We start from the raw sequence: 19,966 nt of genomic DNA, 5'->3' as shown, positions 1-19,966 counted from the left end.
TGAACCAGGCCTGCCAAAGTGGTTCGGGCTGTTCTGACACTGAACTTTGCAACAACTGTGAGAAAAGTAGAAATAGAGCCAGCGGTTCTGTGTTATCCCTCCCCCACCACATCTGTTCCACTGGCAGTGACCAAATGGCTAAAAATCCTCAGTACTGCAAATAAGGTTTATTCTTTACTAAAAATAAATCTTAGGGGAATGTACAGCAGAAAGCTGACTGAATTTTACAGATCAAGATCCAAAATATGCATATCTAATATACCCAAGCATTCAAAAATCTGTACAATTATCAAGTTCTATTATTTATAATATAATTATCTGTACAATTATCAAGTTCAATTATCTTTACAATTAACAAGTTCAGTTTGCAGTACCATAGAGCAAAAAAGGTAGAGAAGTTCAAATTAGAAGGCCCAGGCTCTAGTTCTGCCTTCTACCAGACAGGAGGCCTCAAGCAGGTAACTAGGCCTCACTGTAACTCTGGTTCCTCACTGCGCTGTTTCAAAGTTCAAACGAACATGTGCTTTACACATTTTTGGTTTCTGGCAAATTAAAATACTGTAAAGCTCCATCATTATGGACTGATTTATGTCATCCCACCAACCCACGTTCATATGTCGAAGTCCTGACCGCCAGTACCTCAGAATGTGACTGTATTTGGAGAGGGGGTCTTTAAGGAAGTAACTAAGTTAAAAGGTGAGCTCCAATCCAACATGACTAGTTTCCTTATAAAAAGAGAAGATTAGGACCCAGACACACACAGAGGGAAGACCATGAGAAGACACAAAAAGAGAGACCCACCTACAAGCCCAGGAGAGGCCTGAGAAGAAATCAACCCTCTGACACCCTGACCTCAGAATTTTAGCCCCCAGAACCGTGGGAAAATAAGGGCTAGAGAATTAAAAATTGAGTCAGACAATCTGTAAGCCAAAGAAGAACTGGAAATGATAATGGAAAGTCAAGTGAAAGTTCAGGACCTAAATGAAGAGGACCACCTGGTTGTTATCAGGCTCACGTCACGGTATCTTACTGCTATTTGGTGACTCTTACTGGGCTGTGCTTGAGAGTTAAACTTGAGTGCAGTTTATCTTTTAAATCTACAATGGAAATCTACATTGCTGAGGGAACACACTCAAAAGAAGGGGACTTCAACAGGCAAATGAGTGACTAAGAATGAGTGGTAGCTGCAATGGAGACCCCCAGCTTATCAGAAGTCAAGGAACAAGTGGGTCCTTCAATATGATCAATAGCTATTTTAAAAACAACCAAACTATGATTGTTACATCATATTTGTTTAAACTCTTTATAAAAGGTAAGGGGCTCATGTTTAATACTAGGTGATTTGCACTTCACAGCAATTTTAATAAGGATTACTGTCAACCCAATACCAATTTATGAGCAGTACCTACTCCATTCAGTGTAAAACAGTCTCACAAAATGGATTTCTGATATTTAACACATGAAAGAAAGATTCTGCAGTTATTATGTGTAAGATGAGCTGCTACTTTTCTGACACAAATTCTGATATAACTATTTTTTAAGTGGAACCTATTGGGTCCCAGAGTATTCAATTTAAATTATTACTCAATAAAATATAAACAAAAAGAGATGACTCCTAAAAAGAATTAGATACCAAAAAAAGAAAAAAGCTTCTGTTCATTATTTAAAACATATTTTATTACAGAAAGTATTGCATACTGATTTAAAGATGAATTATGAAAAGTATTATGAAATGTCCAAATAACTGGGGTACTTTCAGGTGGTGCAAAGGAATTGTCTGACTCCTAGTCTGTACATATCAGCTAAAACAGAATGTACCAAACTACAGGAAAAGCTGAGCAGAGGCAATACATGTAGAAAACATGATTACTTCTCTCCAGCTGCTACATCCATCATTGTCTCTGACTTCCTGTGATTGAAGAAAGAAGTTGATGTCCATTTTTTGCCCTCACTCTGACCTCAATATGAGTTCCCAAACTGTCAATGATGATAGTGCATTGTGCATTTCTACTTCCTGATTTTTCACTTTCATATTGAGGAGAAATTCTGAGTATTGTTTGGGGGCTTAAAGGTGGAGACAGACAGTAAGAATAGGCCACCCAATGGAAGGGTGTCAGAATTACAAGGAAAGTGTATGGTCAATCTCAGAACCTGTGGGTGGTGGAAGGTAAAATGTACAAACACAACAAGGTCAAATAGACATCAGGTGTTGAAATCCACTTGCAGGAGGAAATGGAAATTTTGGCAGGACAAGAAACTTCAAAGGAAAGTGAAAATACATTACAAAGAAACTGATGTCTTACACATTCCTTATCCAGTGGAAATGATCTTTAATGAGTTGGCTACTGCCTTCAATAAGTTGAAGCTTAAGCATTATAACAGCTGCCATGTATTTATACCGAACGAGAAGAAATATATAACTTTTATTTTCAAACTGTGGTCTGGATGTTTAAGAAGGTAGCAGATTTACTTGGGCCTCATTCTTAATCTGTGGGAAACAAAATGGATGAGTTGGAATCATCACTAACTTAATGTCATACTTTCCAAGAAATCTCTTTGCTATACCTAACTGCAGGGACCGTTGGGAAGAGGAAATTTCTCATCCACACACATATAAATCCACAGGCAAAAGTATGCAAATGAGAAGTAATCAAATACTATTTTATAATACTGAAAGGATCTAGTAGAAACCTCAATTTATAAATGTATATACTATATCTAAAAAGTATCACTGGATTGGTTTGTTAACTTAAAGGCATATTTGATTACTAACCTGTTTAGACTACAGTATTTAGAATGCAAATATATTTTCTATAAATTAATTTCCATACTTATGAGAAATCATTGTAAAATGTCTGTGTAAATATGCCTAGTTTCTGCTTGGTACTGTATTTTCCTATACTAAGTGAGAGATGCACTGTTATTTTTTACTTTTAATTTCTTTGCTCTTTCTAGCTAAATACAATGTATTTGATCAATCTTTAAAAATCAAGACTTCTTAAACATTATAGAGATAGTTTTTCTCTTCCTAGTAATGCAGACAGCCCCACCCTCAAGCTCACATAGGCACTACTCAAAGGCAAGAGGCTGCATTAAGTATTTTATAAGTATGTAAGTGTGTGCTATCTTACAATGTGGTGATAAATATGACTATTATAATTTGATTTTCCATGGAGCTTGACCATAGACAAAGAAAATGATATTCTCTTAACTTATTTATTTTTATTATTTAAAGATTAAGCAGACATTTCTTGACTCTGTATCAGTCTCTCTTTAGCTTTTTAGCTTTATTGGAAAGTATGAACTCTTCTGGGAAAGAATAACTCTGGGATGTTGATAAGATTGAATTTCTGAGCCTTCAAAAGCTACGTGTAAGGACACGGGCTAACAAGAATTGACCCAGATAATGCTACACTGTTAAGCGTCTCTGTAGCCAGCTGACTGGTCTTCCCACTTGAAATTTCAGGGTCTATAACATTTCTTAATTAAGAACTGATGTTTGGCTGTTTTTAGGAGGCTAATTCAGCTTTATATTCTACTACTGCAATTTATCTTGTTATCATCTTTCTATTGTATTTGTGGAAATGAATAAGCAATACAGCAACAGATTTGAGTTTCTTAATCTGTGTTTTAAGTCTGTGCTCATTTGTACTTAGTTTATAAAAAGAAATATATGTGACTACATGCCAAATGCATTCTACTCTTTCCAAACAACAAGAAGGTAGTTACAGCTGTATTCTGCAGCATTTTGACGGTCCTAATCACAGACTGGAGATAATTTAGGGACTAGAGTAAAACATGCTTCATTTGTATTTCAAATCCTAACCCTCAGCTACAAGTACAAAACTGCAAAAGAAATTCCTAATCAAATTTCTAACATAATATTTCAGATATAGTGACAAGATGCAAACCCATTTCTTGAATGAGAGTTATTGAAACTTCAGAATTTCCAGTAGAAAATACAAACACTCTGCTTTCAAAATGTTAGAGATATAAAAAATGACAATGAGACTACAAATACCTTCATAAGTAACTTCAAAAATGAGTGTTCATATACATAACCATCTAGTTCCTCTTCATGCCCATCCTAATTACACAGAAGTCAATTAATATACATATCTTTTTACAACATTTCATATTTTATCCTTAGAAAAACTCTCAGTAACAAAAGGTTACTCAGAGTTGATGTGTAACATTCCAAATCTCTCTGAGATGTGGAAATCTCTCTGAGGTAGATATTAAGTGTATTGGTTGAATCTCTCTGCAAAGATATTAAGGGTATTGGTTTGCTAAGGTTGCCATAGGAAAATACCACAGACTGGGTGGCTTAAACAACAGGAACTTATTTTCTCACAGTTTTAAAGGCTAGGAGTCCAAGATCAAGGTCAGCAGGTCTGGTTTCTCTTGAGGTCTCTCCCTGGCCAGCAGACTGCTGCCCTCGTGCTCTGTCTTCGCATGGTCTTTACTCTGTGCACATGCACCCCTGGTGTCTCCCCTTGTATCCAAATTTTCTCTTCTTACAAGAACACCAGTCAGATTGGATTAGGGCTCACTCTACTGGCCTCTTTTAACTTAATCACCTCTTTAAAGGCCCTTAGTCCAAATACAGTCACATTCTGAGGTTAGAGTTTTAACTTATGACCTTTGGGGGAACACAGTTCAGCCCACAACGGTAAATGACAGAGCAAGAGCACAAATCTAGGTACTGACTTGAAGGCCTCTCATGTGTGTTCTGTGTGTGTGTTACATAAGCCCATCACAGTCTCCCAATGAAAGCAAACATATATTTTTCATGGAGAATAGTTGAATATAAATGAAAACAAGATGACGGGAGAAAAGGAAGAGGAGGGAGAGAACCTTCAAGATGGCAGAGAAGTAAGACGTGGAGATCAACTTCCTCCCCACAAATACATCAGAAATACATCTACATGTGGAAAAACTTCTACAGAACACCTACTGACGCTGGCAGAAGACTTCAGACCTCCCAAAGGCAAGAAAATCCCCACGTACCTGGGTAGGGCAAAAGAAAAAAAACAAAGACAAAAGAAAAGGGACGGGACCTGCACAAGTGGGAGGGAGCTGTGAAGGAGGAAAGGTTTCTACACACTAGGAAGCCCCTTCACTGGTGGAGACAGGGGCTGGGCGTGGGGGGTGGGTGGGGGGGAAGGCTTCAGAGCCAAAGAGGACAGCGCAGCAACAGGGGTGCAGAGGGCACAGCAGAGAGATTCCCGCACAGAGGATCGGTGCCAACCAGCACTCACCAGCCTGAGAGGCTTGTCTGCTCACCCACCAGGGCGGGTGAGGGCTGGGAGCTGAGGTTCGGGCTTCAGAGGTCAGACCTCAGGGAGAGGACTGGCGTTGGCTGCATGAACACAGCCTGAAGGGGGCTAGAGCGCCACAGCTAGCCAGGAGGGAGTCCTGGAAAAAGTCTGGACCCTCCTAAGAGGCAAGAGACTACTGTTTCAGGGTGTGCAAGGAGAGGAGGTACAGAACACCGCCTAAACGAGCTTCAGAGAAGGGCGTGAGCTACAGCTATCAGCGTGGACACCAGAGATGGGCATGAAACGCTAACACTGCTGCTGCAGCCACCAAGAAGCCTGTGTGCAAGCACAGGGCACTATCCACACCTCCCCTCCCAGGAGCCTGTGCAGCCCGCCACTGCCAGGGTCCTGTGATCCAGGGACAGCTTCCCCAGGGGAAAACACGGCATGCCTCAGGCTTTTGTAACGTCACCCCAGCCTCTGCCACTGCAGGCTCGCCCTGCATTCCATACCTTCCCTCCACCTGGCCTGAGTGAGCCAGTGCCCCTTAAACAGCCACTCCTCTAACCCTGTCCTGTCTGGGTGAAGAACAGATGCCAGAGGGCGACCTGCACACAGAGGTGGGGCCAAATCCAAAGCTGAACCCCAGGAGCTGTGTGAACAAAGAAGAGAAAGGGAAATTTCTCCGTGCAGTCACAGGAGCAGCGGATTAAATCTCCAAAATCAACTTGATGAACCCTGCATCTGTGGAATACCTGAATAGACAAGAAATCATCCCAAAACTGAGGCTGTGGACTTTGGGAGCAACTGTAGACTTGGGGTTTGCTGTATGCAACTGATTAGTTTCTGAAATTTATGTATATCTTAGTATAGTTTTTAGCACTTGTTATCATTGGTGGATTTGTTTATTGGTTTGGTTGCTCTTCTCTTTTTTTTTATTGCTTTTTTATGTTTTTCTTTTAATAATATTGTTTTATTTTTTACTTTAATAACTTATTTATTGTATTTTATTTTACTTTTTTCTTTCTTTCTTTCTTTTCTCCCTTTTCTTCTGAGCTGTGTGGCTGACAGGATCTTGGTGCTCCAGCTGGGTGTCAGTACTGAGCCTCTGAGGTGGGAAAGCCGAGTTCAGTACATTGGACTACTGGAGACCTCCTAGCTCCATGTAATATCAATTGGTGAGAGCTCTCCCAGAGATCTCCGTCTCAATGCTAAGACCCAGCTCCACTCAATGACCAGCAAGCTCCAGTGCTGGACAGCCCATGCCAAACAACTAACAACACAGGAACACAACCCCACTCATTAGCAGAGAGGCTGCCTAAAATCATACTAAGTCCACAGACACCCCAAAACACACAATTGGATGCGATTCTCCCCTCCAGAAAGACAAGATCCAGCCTCATCCACCAGAACACAAGCACCAGTCCCCTCAACCAGGAAGCCTACACAACCCACTGAACCAACTTTACCCACTGGGGGCAGACACCAAAAACAACAGGAACTATGAACGTGCAGGCTGTGAAAAGGAGATGCCAAACACAGTAAGTTAAGCAAAACGAGAAGACAGAGAAATATGCAGCAGATGAAGGAGCAAAGTAAAATCCCACAAGACCAAAGCAATGAAAGGAAATAGCTACATGAAAAAGAATTCAGAGTAATGATAGTAAAGATGATCCACAATCTTGGAAACAGAATGGAGAAAACACAAGAAACGTTTAACAAGGACCTAGAAGCACTAAGGAACAAATAAACAATGATGAACAACACAATAAATGAAATTAAAAATTCTCTACAAGGCATCAATAGCAGCCTAACTGATAAGTGACCTGGAAAATAAAATAGTGGAAATAACTACTGAAGAGCAGGCTAAAGAAAAAAGAATGAGAAGAATTGAGGACAGTCTCAGAGACCTCTGGGACAACATTAAATGCATCAACATTCAAATTATAGGAGTCCAGGAAGAAGAAGAAAAAAGAAAGGGACTGAGAAAATATTTGAAGAGATTATCATTGAAAACTTCCCTAATATGGGAAAGGAAATAGTCAGTCAAGTCCATGAAGAGCAGAGAGTCCCATACAGGATAAATCTAAGGAGAAACATGCCAAGACACATATTAAACAAACCATCAAAAATTAAATACAAAGAAAAAATATTAAAAGCAGCAAGGGAAAAGCAACGAATAACATACAAGGGAATTGCCATAAGGTTAACAGCTGATCTTTCAGCAGAAACTCTGCAAGCCAGAAGGGAGTGGCATGATGTATCTAAAGTGATGAAAGGAAAAACCTACAACAAATATTACTCTACTCAGCACGGATGTCATTCAGATTCGACGGAGAAATTAAAACTTATACAGACAAGCAAAAGCTAGGAGAATTCAGCACCACCAGACCAGCTTTACAACAAATGCTAAAGGAACTTCTCTAGGCAGGAAAGAAAAGAGAAGGAAAACACCTACAATAACAAGCCCAAAACAATTAAGAAAATGATAATAGGAACATGCATATCGATAATTACCTTAAATGTAAATGGATGAAATGTGCCAACCAAAAGGAACAGACTGGCTTATGGATACTAAAAAAAGATCCGTATATATGCTGTCTACAAGAGATCCACTTCAGACCTAGGGACACATACAGACTGAAAGTGAGAAGATGGAAAAAGATATTCCAAGCAAATGGAAATCAAATGAAAGCTGGAGGAGCAACTCTCATATCAGAAAAACAGACTTTAAAATAAAGACTATTACAAGAGACAAAGAAGGACACTACATAATTATCAAGGGTTCAATCCAAGAAGAAGATATAACAAGTGTATATATTTATGAACCAAAAATAGGAGCACCTCAATACATAAGGCAAATGTTAACAGCCATAAAAGGGGAAATCGACAGTAATACAATCATAGTAGGGGACTTTAACACCCCACTTTCACCAATGACAGATCATCCAAAATGAAAATAAATAAGGAAACACAAGCTTTAAGTGATACATTAAACAAGATGGACTTAATTGATACTTATAGGACATTCCATCCAAAACAACAAAATAAACTTTCTTCTCAAGTGCTCATGGAACATTCTTCAGGATAGATCATACCTTGAGCCACAAATCAAGTCTTGGTAAATTTAAGAAAGTCGAAATTATATCAAGTATCTTCTCCGACCAAAACGCTATGAGACTAGAAATCAATTACAGAAAAAAAACTGTAAAACATACAAACACATGGAAGCTAAACAATATGCTATTAAATAACCAAGAGATCACTAAAGAAATCAAAGAGGAAAGCAAAAAATACCCAGAAACAAATGACAATGAAAACACGACGACCTAAAACCTATGGGATGCAGCAAAAGCAGTTCTAAGAGGGAAGTTTATAGCAATACAATCCTACCTCAAGAAACAAGAAACACCTCAAATAAATAACCTAACTTTACACCTAAAGCAATTAGAGAAAAAAGAACAAAAAACCCCAAAGTTAGCAGAAGGAAAAAAATCAAAGAGATCAGATCAGAAATAAATGAAAAAGAAATGAAGGAAACGATAGCAAAGATCAATAAAACTAAAAGCTGGTTCTTTGAGAAGATAAACAAAATTGATAAACCATTAGCCAGACTCATCAAGAAAAAAAGGGAGAAGACTGAAATCAACAGAATTAGAAATGAAAAAGGAGAAGTAACAACTGACACTGCAGAAATACAAAGGATCATAAGAGATTACTACAAGCAACAATATGCCAAAAAAACCAGACAACCTGGAAGAAACGGACAAATTCTTAGAAAAGCACAACCTTCTGAGACTGAACCAGGAAGAAATAGACAATATAAACAGACCAATCAAAAGCACTGAAATTGGGGCTTCCCTGGTGGCGCAGTGGTTGAGAATCTGCCTGCTAATGCAGGGGACATGGGTTCGAGTCCTGGTCTGGGAAGATCCCACATGCTGCAGAGCAGCTAGGCCTGTGAGCCACAATTACTGAGCCTGCGTGTCTGGAGCCTGTGCTCCGCAACAATAGAGGCCGCGATAGTGAGAGGCCCGCGCACTGCGATGAAGAGTGGCCCCCACTTGCTGCAACTAGAGAAAGCCCTCGCACAGAAACGAAGACCCAACACAGCCATAAATAAATAAATAAATAAATAAAAATTAAAAAAAAAAAGCACTGAAATTGAGACTGATTTAAAATCTTCCAACAAACAAAAGCTGAGGACCACATGGCTTCCCAGGCAAAATCTATCAAACATTTAGAGAAGAGCTAACACCTATCCTACTCAAACTCTTCCAAAATATAGCAGAGGGAGGAACACTACCAAACTCATTCTCTGAGGCCACCATCATCACCCCGATACCAAAACCAGACAAAGATGTCACAAAAAAAGAAAACTACAGGCCAATATCACTAATGAACATAGATGCAAAAATTCTCAACAAAATACTAGCAAACAGATTCCAACAGCACATTAAAAGGATCATACAATATGATCAACTGGGGTTTATCCCAGGAATGCAAGGATTCTTCAATATACGCAAATCAATCAATGTGATACACCATATTAAACTGAAGAAGAAAAACCATATGAAACGCTCAACAGATGCCAAAAAAGCTTTCAACAAAAGCTTACACCTATTTATGATAAAAACCCTCCAGAAAGTAGGAAAACAGGGGACTTACCTCAACCTAATAAAGGCCATATATGACAAACCCACAGCCAACATTGTTCTCAATGGTGAAAAACTGAAACCATATCCACTAAGATAAGGAACAATACAAGGTTGCCCACTCTCACCACTATTATTCAACATAGTTTTAGAAGTTTTAGCCACAGCAATCAGAGAAGAAAAAGAAATAAAAAGAATCCAACTCGTCAAAGAAGAAGTAAAGCTGTCACTGTGTGCAGATGACATGGTACTATGCATAGAGAATCCTAAAGATGCTACCAGAAAACTACTAGAGCTAATCAATGAATCTGGTAAAGTAGCAGGATACAAACTGATGCACAGAAATCTCTTGCATTCCTGTACACTAATGATGAAAAATCTGAAAGAGAAATTAAGGAAACACTCCCATTTACCACTGCAACAAAAAGAATAAAATACCTAGGAATAAACCTACTTAAGGAGACAAAAGACCTGTATGCAGAAAATTATAAGGAACTGATGAAAGAAATTAAAGATGATAAAAACAGATGCAGAGATATACCATGTTCTTGGATTGGAAGAATCAATACTGTGAAAATGACTATACTACACAAAGCAATCTACAGATTCAATGCAATTCTTATCAAACTACCAATGGCATTTTTCACAGAACTAGAACAGAAAATTTCACAATTTATATGGAAACAGAAAAAACACCAATTAGTCAAAGCAATCTTGAGAAAGAAAAATGGAGCTGGAGAAATCAGGCTTCCTGACTTCAGATTATACTACAAAGCTACAGTAATCAAGACAGTATGGTACTGGCACAAAAACAGAAATATAGATCCATGGAACAGGATAGAAAGCCCAGAGATAAACCCATGCACATACGGTCACCTTATGTTTGAGAAAGGAGGCAAGAGTATACAATGGAGAAAAGACAGTCCTTTCAATAAATGGTGCTGGAAAAACTGGACAGCTACATGTAAAAGAATGAAAATAGAACACTCCCTACTCCCTAACACCATACACAAAAATAAACTCTAAATGGATTAAAGACGTAAATGTAAGGCTAGACACTATAAAACTCTTAGGGGAAAACATAGGAAGAACACTCTTTGACATAAATCACAGCAACATCCGTTTTGACCAACCTCCTAAAGAAATGGAAATAAAACAAAAATAAACAAGTGGGACCTTATGAGACTTAAAAGCTTTTGCACAGCAAAGGAAACCATAAACAAGACGAAAAGACAACCCTCAGAATGGGAGAAAATATTTGCAAACGAAGCAACTGACAAAGGATTAATCTCCAAAATTTACAAGCAGCTCATCCAACTCAATATCAGAAAAACAAACAACCCAATACAAAAATGGGCAGAAGACCTAAATACACATTTCTGCAAAGATGATATACAGATGGCCAACAAACACATGAAAGGATGCTCAACATCACTAATCATCAGAGAAATGCAAATGAAAACTACAATGAGGTATCGTCTCACACCAGTCAGATTGGCCATCATCAAAAAATCTAGAAACAATAAGTGCTGGAGAGGGTGTGGAGAAAAAGGAACCCTCTTGCACTGTTGGTGGGAATGTAAACTGATACAGCCACTATGGAGAACAGTATGGAGGTTCCTTAAAAAACTAAAAATAGAAGTACCATATGACCCAGCAATCCCACTACTGGGCATATACCCTGAGAAAACCATAATTCAGGAAGAGTCATATACCACGATGTCCATTTCAGCACTATTTACAATAAGCAAGACATGGAAGCAACCTAAGTGTCTACTGACAGATGAATGGATAAAGAAGATGTGGCACACATATATACAATGGAATATTACTCAGCCATAAAAAGAAACAAAATTGAGTTATTTGTAGTGAGGTGGATGGACCTAGAGTCTGTCATACAGAGTGAAGTAAGTCAGAAAAAGAAAAACAAATATTGCATGCTAACACATATATACAGAATCTAAAAAAAAAAAAAAAAGGTTCTGAACAATCTAAGGGCAGGACAGGAATAAAGATGCAGACATAGAGAATGGACGTGAGGACATGGGGAGGGGGAAGGGTAAGCTAGGAAGAAGTGAGAGAGTGGCATTGACATATATACACTACCAAATGTAAAATAGGTAGCTAGTGGGAAGCAGCCGCACAGCACAGGGAGATCACTCTGGTGCTTTGTTAGCACCTAGAAGGGTGGGATATGGAGGGTGGGAGGGAGACACGAGAGGGAGTGCATATGGGGATATATGTATACATAGAGCTGATTTACTTTGTTATACAGCAAAAACTAACACAACATTGTAAAGCAATTATACTCCAGTAAAGATGTTTAAAATAATTTAAAAATTAAGAAAAATAAAAAGAGAGGCATCAAAACTCATGAAAGAAATTATAAAGTTTTCAATAAAGACTAAACTGGAAGGAACACAGAAAAAATAAGCTCAATTTGTAACTCCTTCAGAAAAATAAAAGATGGAAAGGGAAAAATATTTAAATTAAAAAAATGAAAAGATGATAACAGTGGAAGAAAAAAGTAATACCAAAGCTAACCAAAGAAGATTCACTATCAGTACTACAGAAGTCCCAAAATAAAATCAAAGCAATGCAACTGAATAAACTGCTTAAAATTTAAAAAAAAATGTTATTGAAATAAAAAATTTGAAACCATACACTGAAAATGCACATTGCATACTTGGGAAATAAACTCAGAACAGGAAAAACTGAGCCATACAGCAGTAAATATACAACTATCTAAAGAAAAAGAAAAAAATCTTTTAGGCATCTAGGCAACAGTTACAGAATATAAATTTTTTTCAGGATAGGTCATCCTGTGCCATAAATCAAGATTCAATGAAACAGACTACAACAGTTAAATTAGGAATCAATAACAATAAGAGATTTTTAGAATCCTGCATATTTTATAATTTAAAAACACACTTCTAATAACTCATTTCAAAGAAGAAATCACAAACTGAATAGTAATAAAATACAACATATTAAAATTTGTGAGATGTAGCTGAAGAAGTACTTAATAAGAGAAATCCATAGCTTTAATTGCTCATATAAGGAGGGAAACGGATATGAGTCAGTTATCTAAGTTTCCAGTTTAAGAAACTAGAAAAACAAGAATTAAACCCAAAGAAGTCAGGGAAAGAATAACAATGAGATCAAAAAATAATAAATAAGAAGTTAGACAACAATAGGGAAGAAGTTGATTCTTTGAAAAGTTTTGAAAGTTAATAAACTTAGCAAGACTATACCTCAATAGTTTATTATAAAACAGCAACAAAAATCTTACCTTGGCCAAGTCTGTAATTTTACCAAAACCAGGCTTCCAAGAGGGAGCTGTGAATAGACGATCTTAAATCCACTTTGATGAAGCTGAGACTCTTCAGGAAAGTCTTCTTCAGAGACAGAGCACTTATTGTACCTTAAATCAGTGTTCATGAAGCAGTACCATGGTTCATTGTGATCAACTTTGGCTGCATCCTCACTTGACAAAAATCTCCATTTCAAACAACTTTCATTCTCACACTGAACCCACACTTTGTTTACATACATGTTGTTTTCCACTGAGGAATCCACTGCCGTATTACAATATTCTGCTATCATCTTATTATTCAATTTTCCTTTTTCCATAAATGCATTTAATCTGGAAAATAAATAACAGGAAAATAAAAGAATACGATTTGAGTGTATAAGGAGAGAAAGTTCAAGCCAAAATCCGAGAAGTAGCTCTTTTATATCTTTTTTGCCCACCTCTTCTCTGTACATGTTGAACATGTTATGTTTCCACCTACCCAGAAACAAAGGAACAAAACAGAAACATCAATCACTCTGGTTATAAAATGCTCCAAAATTAAAAATAAGAAAAGTATGATGGAGCAGAAGTGGAGTAGAGGTTTACTATAATATCTATTCTATTACCAGTCAGTACGTATATATATCCAGTACTTTTGCCATAATAACAGCTAAGTCTTATTCAGTGCTGACTATGAGCCAAATACTATTCTAAGTACCTTATGCACACAGCTTATATAGTCTTCCCAACAACCTCAGTATGAGCACTTTTAGAGAGAAAAGGAAAGCTTAGAAAAGTAAAGAAATTTATTTAAAGTCCCAGAGCTGGGATTTAAATGCAGGCAGTTTTCTCCCTAATTGTATGGTCTTATCCACTAGGCTGTACTGCCTCTTCGGTATATGGTGGACATAGTGTGACTTGATCCCCTTTTCTAATTCTGAGGTAAACCAAAGGCAGCAAAATATTTCACCACGTGAAAATTTGAAATTATTTTTAAAAAATTAAAGGACTCTTTTGCTTATATAGCTTTACCTTTTAACCATTATTAATTCAAGTGATTTGAAAAAAATTTCTCAGAGGTTTTTTATCATGAAAATTTTAAACATATAAAACGTTAGAATTATATGAGTTAGCCCCTGACTTCTAGCTTCAATAATAATAGTCACATGTATACTAAAAAATAAGTAATATAGCTAAAATACAAATAAAACTATCAGCAACTTATTTTGTAATACAAAACCTAGTTTTTTAAAAAAAGACTTACATATACCATATTAATAAACTAGTAGAACAACCACTATCGAATATAAGCACCATTTAAAGAAGCTCTTAATCCAAGAGTTAATTGTATAATTAGAAACACACATATAATCATATACCTTTCCATGATCACTACAAATCGCTTTAGAATAAAATTTGCCAATATATTTCAATAGCCATAGCCACAATTTTTGACCTATTAATCCCACTCATTTGAATGTATACAAAGAAAATAAACTTACAAGAAACTAACCTAATGAAGAAAACAATAGCAAAGATGAATAAAACTAAAAGCTGGTTCTTTGAGAAGATAAACAAAAATTGATAAACCTTTAACCAGACTCATCAAGAAAAGAAGGGCAAGGACTCAAATCAAAAAAATTAGAAATGAAAAAGGAGAAGTTACAACTGACATCACAGAAATACAAGGAATTATAAGAGACTTCTACAAGCAACTATATGCTAGTAAAATGAACAACCTGGAAGAAATGGACAAATTCTTAGAAAAGTACAACCTTGAACACTGTATCAAGAAGAAACAGAAAATATGAACTGACCAATCAGAAGTAATGAAATTGAAACTGTAATTAAAAATCTTCCAACAAACGAAAGTCCAGCACCAGATGGCTTTCCAGGCGAATTCTATCAATCATTTAGAGAAGAGCTAAAGCCTATCCTGCTCAAACTGTTCCAAACAATTGCAGAGGGTGCAACACTCCCATACTCATTCTATGAGGCCACCATCACCCTGATACCAAAACCAGACAAAGATATCACAAAAAGGAAAACTGCAGGCCAATATCACTGATGAACATAGACGCAAAAACCCTCAACAAAACACCAGCAAACAGAATCCAACAACACATTAAAAGGATCATACACCATGATCAAGTGGGATTTATCCCAGGGATGCAAGGATTCTTCAATATATGCAAATCGATCAATGTGATACACCATATTAACAAATTGAAGAATAAAAACCATATGATCATCTCAATAGATGCAGAAAAAGCTTTTGACAAAATTCAACACCGATATATGATAAAAACTCTCCAGAAAGTAGACAGAGAGGGAACCTAGCTCAACATAATAAAGGCCACATATGGAAAACCCACAGCAAACGTTATTCTCAATGGTGAAAAACTGAAAGCATTTCCTCTAAGATCAGGAACAAGACAAGGGTATCCACTTTCACGACTGTTATTCAACATAGTCTTGTAAGTGCTAGCCACGGCAATCAGAAAAGAAAAAGAAATAAAAGGAACCCAAATTGGAAAAGAAGAAGTACAACTGTCACTGTTTGCAGATGACATGGTACTATATACACAGAAAGCCCTAAAGATGCTACCAGAAAACTACTAGAGCTAATCAATAAATTTAGTAAAGTTGCAGGATACAAAATTAATACATAAAAATCTATTGCATTTTTATACACTAACAATGAAAGATCAAAAAGAGAAATTAAGAAAACAATCCTATTTACGATTGCAACAAAAAGAATAAAATACCCAGGAATAAACCTCCCTGAGGAGGCAAAAGACCAGTACTCAGAAAATTATAAGATGCCGATGAAAGAAATCAAAGATGACAGAAACAGATGGAGAGATATACCATGTTCTTGGATTGGAAGAATCAATTTTGTGAAAATAACTATACTACCAAAAACAATCTACAGAAACAATGCAATCCCTATCAAATTACCAATGGCATTTTCCACAAAACTAGAACAGAAAATTGTACGATATTTATGGAAACGCAAAAGACCCCGAATAGCCAAAGCAATCTTGAGAAAGAAAAACGGAGCTGGAGGAATCAGGCTCCCTGACTTAAGACTATACTACAAAGCTACAGTAATCAAGACAGCATGGTACTGGCACAAAAACAGAAATATAGATCCATGGAACAGGATAGAAAGCCCAGAGATAAACCCAGGCACCTATGGTCACCTAAGCTATGACAAAGGAGGCAAGAATATACAATGGAGAAAAAACAGCCTCTTCGATAAGTGATGCTCAGAAAACTGGACAGCTCCACATTAAAGAATGAAATTAGAACACTCCCTAACACCATACACAAAAATAAACTCAAAATGGATTAAAGACCTAAATGTAAGGCCAGACACTATAAAACTCTTAGAGGAAAACATAGGCACAACACTCTTTGACATAAATTGCAGCAAGATCTTCTTCGATCCACCTCCTGGAATAATGAAAACTAAAACAAAAATAAACAAATGGGACCTAATTAAAAGCTTTGCACAGCAAAGGAAACCATAAGCAAGACGAAAAGACTACCCTCAGAATGGGAGAAAATATTTGCAAATGAAGCAACTGACAAAGAATTAATCTCCAAAGTATACAAGCAGCTCAATCAAATAATGGGCAGAAGACCTTAATAGACATTTCTCCAAAGAAGACATACAGATGGCCAACAAACACATGAAAAAATGCTCAACATTACTAATTATTAGAGAAATGAAAATCAAAACTACAACCAGGTATCACCTCGCACCAGTCAGAATGGCCATCATTAACAAGTCTGCAAACAATAAATGCTGGAGAAGGTGTGGAGAAAAGGGAACCCTCCTATGCTGTTTGTGGGAATGTAAATTGATACAGCCACTATGGAGAACAGTATGGAGGTTCCTTAAAAAACTAAAAATAGAACTACCATATGACCCAGCAATCCCACTACTGGGCATATACCCTGAGAAAATGATAATTCAAAAAGAGTCATGTACCAAAATGTTCACTGCAGCTCTATTTACAATAGACAGGACATGCAAGCAACCTAAGTGTCCATCAACAGAGGAATAAAGAAGATGTGGTACATATATAAAATGGAATATTACTCAGCCACAAAAAGGAATGAAATTGGGTCATTTGTAGAGATGTGGATGGACCTAGAGAGTGTCATACAGAGTGAACTAAGTCAGAAAGAGAATAACAAATATCGTATATTAACGCATATATGTGGAATCTAGAAAAATGGTATATATGATCTTATTTGCAAAACAGAAATAGAGACACAGACATAGTGAACAAACGTATGGACACCAAGGGGGGAAGTGGGGGTGGAATGAATTGGGAGATTGGGATTGACATATATACACTATTGATACTGCGTATAAAATAGATAACTGATGAGAACACACTGTATATAGCTCAGGGAACTCTACTCAGTGCTCTGTGGTGACCTAAATGGGAAGGAAATCCAAAAAAGAGGGGACATATGTATATATATAGCTGATTCACTTTGCTATACAGTAGAAACTAATACAACGTTGTAAAGCATCTGTACTCCAATAAAAATTAATTATAAAATATAAAAATTAAAAAAAAATTTTTAAAGCGACTAACTTATACATACAAAGACCAAGAATATTCACTGTGCACTTTTTATCATATTGAAAGAGTGGAAAAAATGTAAAAACAGGAAGAACAAAATCTAAAGGAAGATTTTGAATTGTTGCTTATATATATATATATGTATACACACACACACATATATATATTAATTTGGGTAATACTTTGGCAAGGAAATTTATGAGGAATAATACTGCATTTTGTATTACAGTTGAAGTGGGTCACTAGACAGTAGATTAGAAGTTGTTGACTCCAGACTTTGGACCCAAATGAAATGTGAATTCCTGGCTCTGCTCCTCACCAGCTCTATATCCTTGGCCAAGGCATTGTTTTGTATTTCACTTCACATTTAGTGTACTTCCTCGTGTTTGTGTGTGTGTGTTCATTGATAGCTTTCTATTTCTTTCTCTATTTCTAATCCTTATGTCTTCTTTTATTATGCTGGCTAGGACAGGTATAATATTGAATAGAAGGCATTATCGTGACTTTTTTTCTAATTTTAAAGAGAATGATTCTACTATTTGACTATAAAGTCAAACATATATGCATTTTTTTGGTAGAGACCATTGAAAGGTAACAAAAAATTGTTTTCCTTCTGTTACCAGTTAATGAAGAGAATTTTTGTTGTTGTTGTTGTTAAACCTGAAGTGGTGTTGAATTTTATCAAAGGCTTTTCTGTATACTGAGGTAAACATAAGGTTTTTTTTTAAATATGTGAATTGAGTAGGTTGTATTAATGGATTTAATTAATGATAAACCATATTTGCATTCTGGGTTCACGTCGTAAGATTTTTTTCTTTAAAGTATGTTGTTGCATTCAGTTTATTAATAATTGTTAAGATTGGTTCATATATGTGTTTACAGATAAGATTGCTCTACAACTTCCATTTCTACTTTTGTCTTTGTCTGTTTTTGACATCAAGATTAAAACAGCCTCATAAAGCGAAATATAGAATGTTCTCCTTTTTTGGAAAGTTTGCTTAAGGGAGGATTTTCCAATTTTGTCAAATATTTAAGAATTCTAAAGAGGCACAAACTACTATGTGTAAAGTAAATAAGCTACAAGGATATATTATACAGCACATGGAATATAGCTAATATTTTATAGTAATTTAAAAGGACTGTTAGCTATAAAAATACTGAATCACTATGTTGTATACCTAAAACTAATAAAATATTGTAAATCAACTATACTTCTTAAAAAAATGAAGCAACCAGAAGCAAATAGAATAAAATGTTAATGTCCGCTAAGTCCAGGCAATGAGTATATAGGTATTTCATTTTTTCTCTAAATTGGAAATTTCTCATAATTAAAAAACAAAAAATTGAAAATATTGTTTAACAAAAACATAAATGAGTAGTAAAATTGATAGAAAATTATGAATCATGTAGAAGCATTCTATATAAGTTTTGCACAAATACAAATTTGTTGCTTATTTTCTACAATTCATCATGCAACAAACTTAGAATTTTTCTTGTAATAAATTTCAAATTTGTAAATAATAAAAGTGAGAATACAAAAAAAAGAATTCTAGAGCATCTACTACATTTCTCATTATGTTTCTTTTACTCTTAATTTGTTTATACCTTTTCCCCCTCATTTATCTTGTCAGCGCTTTTTAAACAACCAGAGCTTGAGTCTTCTCTTTTATTCTTTTGAATTCTGTATAATTGATAGCTGCACTTTAATCTTTCCTTTCTTCTACTTTCTTTGGGCATTCTTTGTTGAGCTAATCTTTCTCTTCTTGAGTTAATGCTTAGTTAATTCCTTTTCAGTCTTTTTTTTTTGGCTGCATTGGGTCTCCATTGCTGCGTGCAGGCTTTCTCTAGTTGCAGAGAGTGGGGGCTACTCTTTGTTACAGTGCATGGGCTTCTCATAATGGTGGTGTCTCTTGTTGTGGAGCACAGGCTCTAGGCCTGAGGGCTTCAGTAGTTGTGGCACACAGGGGCTCAGCAGTTGTGGCTCACAGGCCCTAGAGCACAGGCTCAGTAGTTGTGGTGCATGGGTTTAGTTGCTCCATGGCATGTGGGATCTTCCCGGACCAGGGCTTGAACCCATGTCCCCTGTGTTGGCAGGCGGATTCTTAACCATTGCGCCACCAGGGAAGTCCATTTTCAGTCTTTTTTTTT

At 36.5% G+C, this 19,966-nt stretch overlaps 1 protein-coding gene across 3 annotated transcripts in view; it reads right to left on the bottom strand.

Moving 5' to 3' along the window:
- The window catches only part of ZCWPW2 (zinc finger CW-type and PWWP domain containing 2), a 141,145-nt gene that overhangs the window by 65,421 nt on the left and 55,758 nt on the right, over window positions 1-19,966 (bottom strand). For 2 of the 3 annotated variants that reach the window (XM_059937564.1, XM_059937562.1), the window contains one exon: window positions 13,209-13,562. In XM_059937564.1, coding sequence (XP_059793547.1) covers window positions 13,209-13,549 — 341 coding nt within the window. In that variant the 5' untranslated portion in view covers window positions 13,550-13,562. Of the gene's footprint in view, window positions 1-13,208; window positions 13,563-13,669; window positions 13,698-19,966 lie in introns of those variants that run through there. The other variant, XM_059937565.1, reaches the window with a different exon arrangement.

This window comes from Balaenoptera ricei, chromosome 11 (genome assembly GCF_028023285.1).
Source record: "Balaenoptera ricei isolate mBalRic1 chromosome 11, mBalRic1.hap2, whole genome shotgun sequence".
NCBI classification, from domain to species: Eukaryota; Metazoa; Chordata; class Mammalia; order Artiodactyla; family Balaenopteridae; genus Balaenoptera; species Balaenoptera ricei.
Note: the sequence above shows the minus strand (reverse complement) of the source record. Positions and strands in the feature narration are given on the sequence as shown.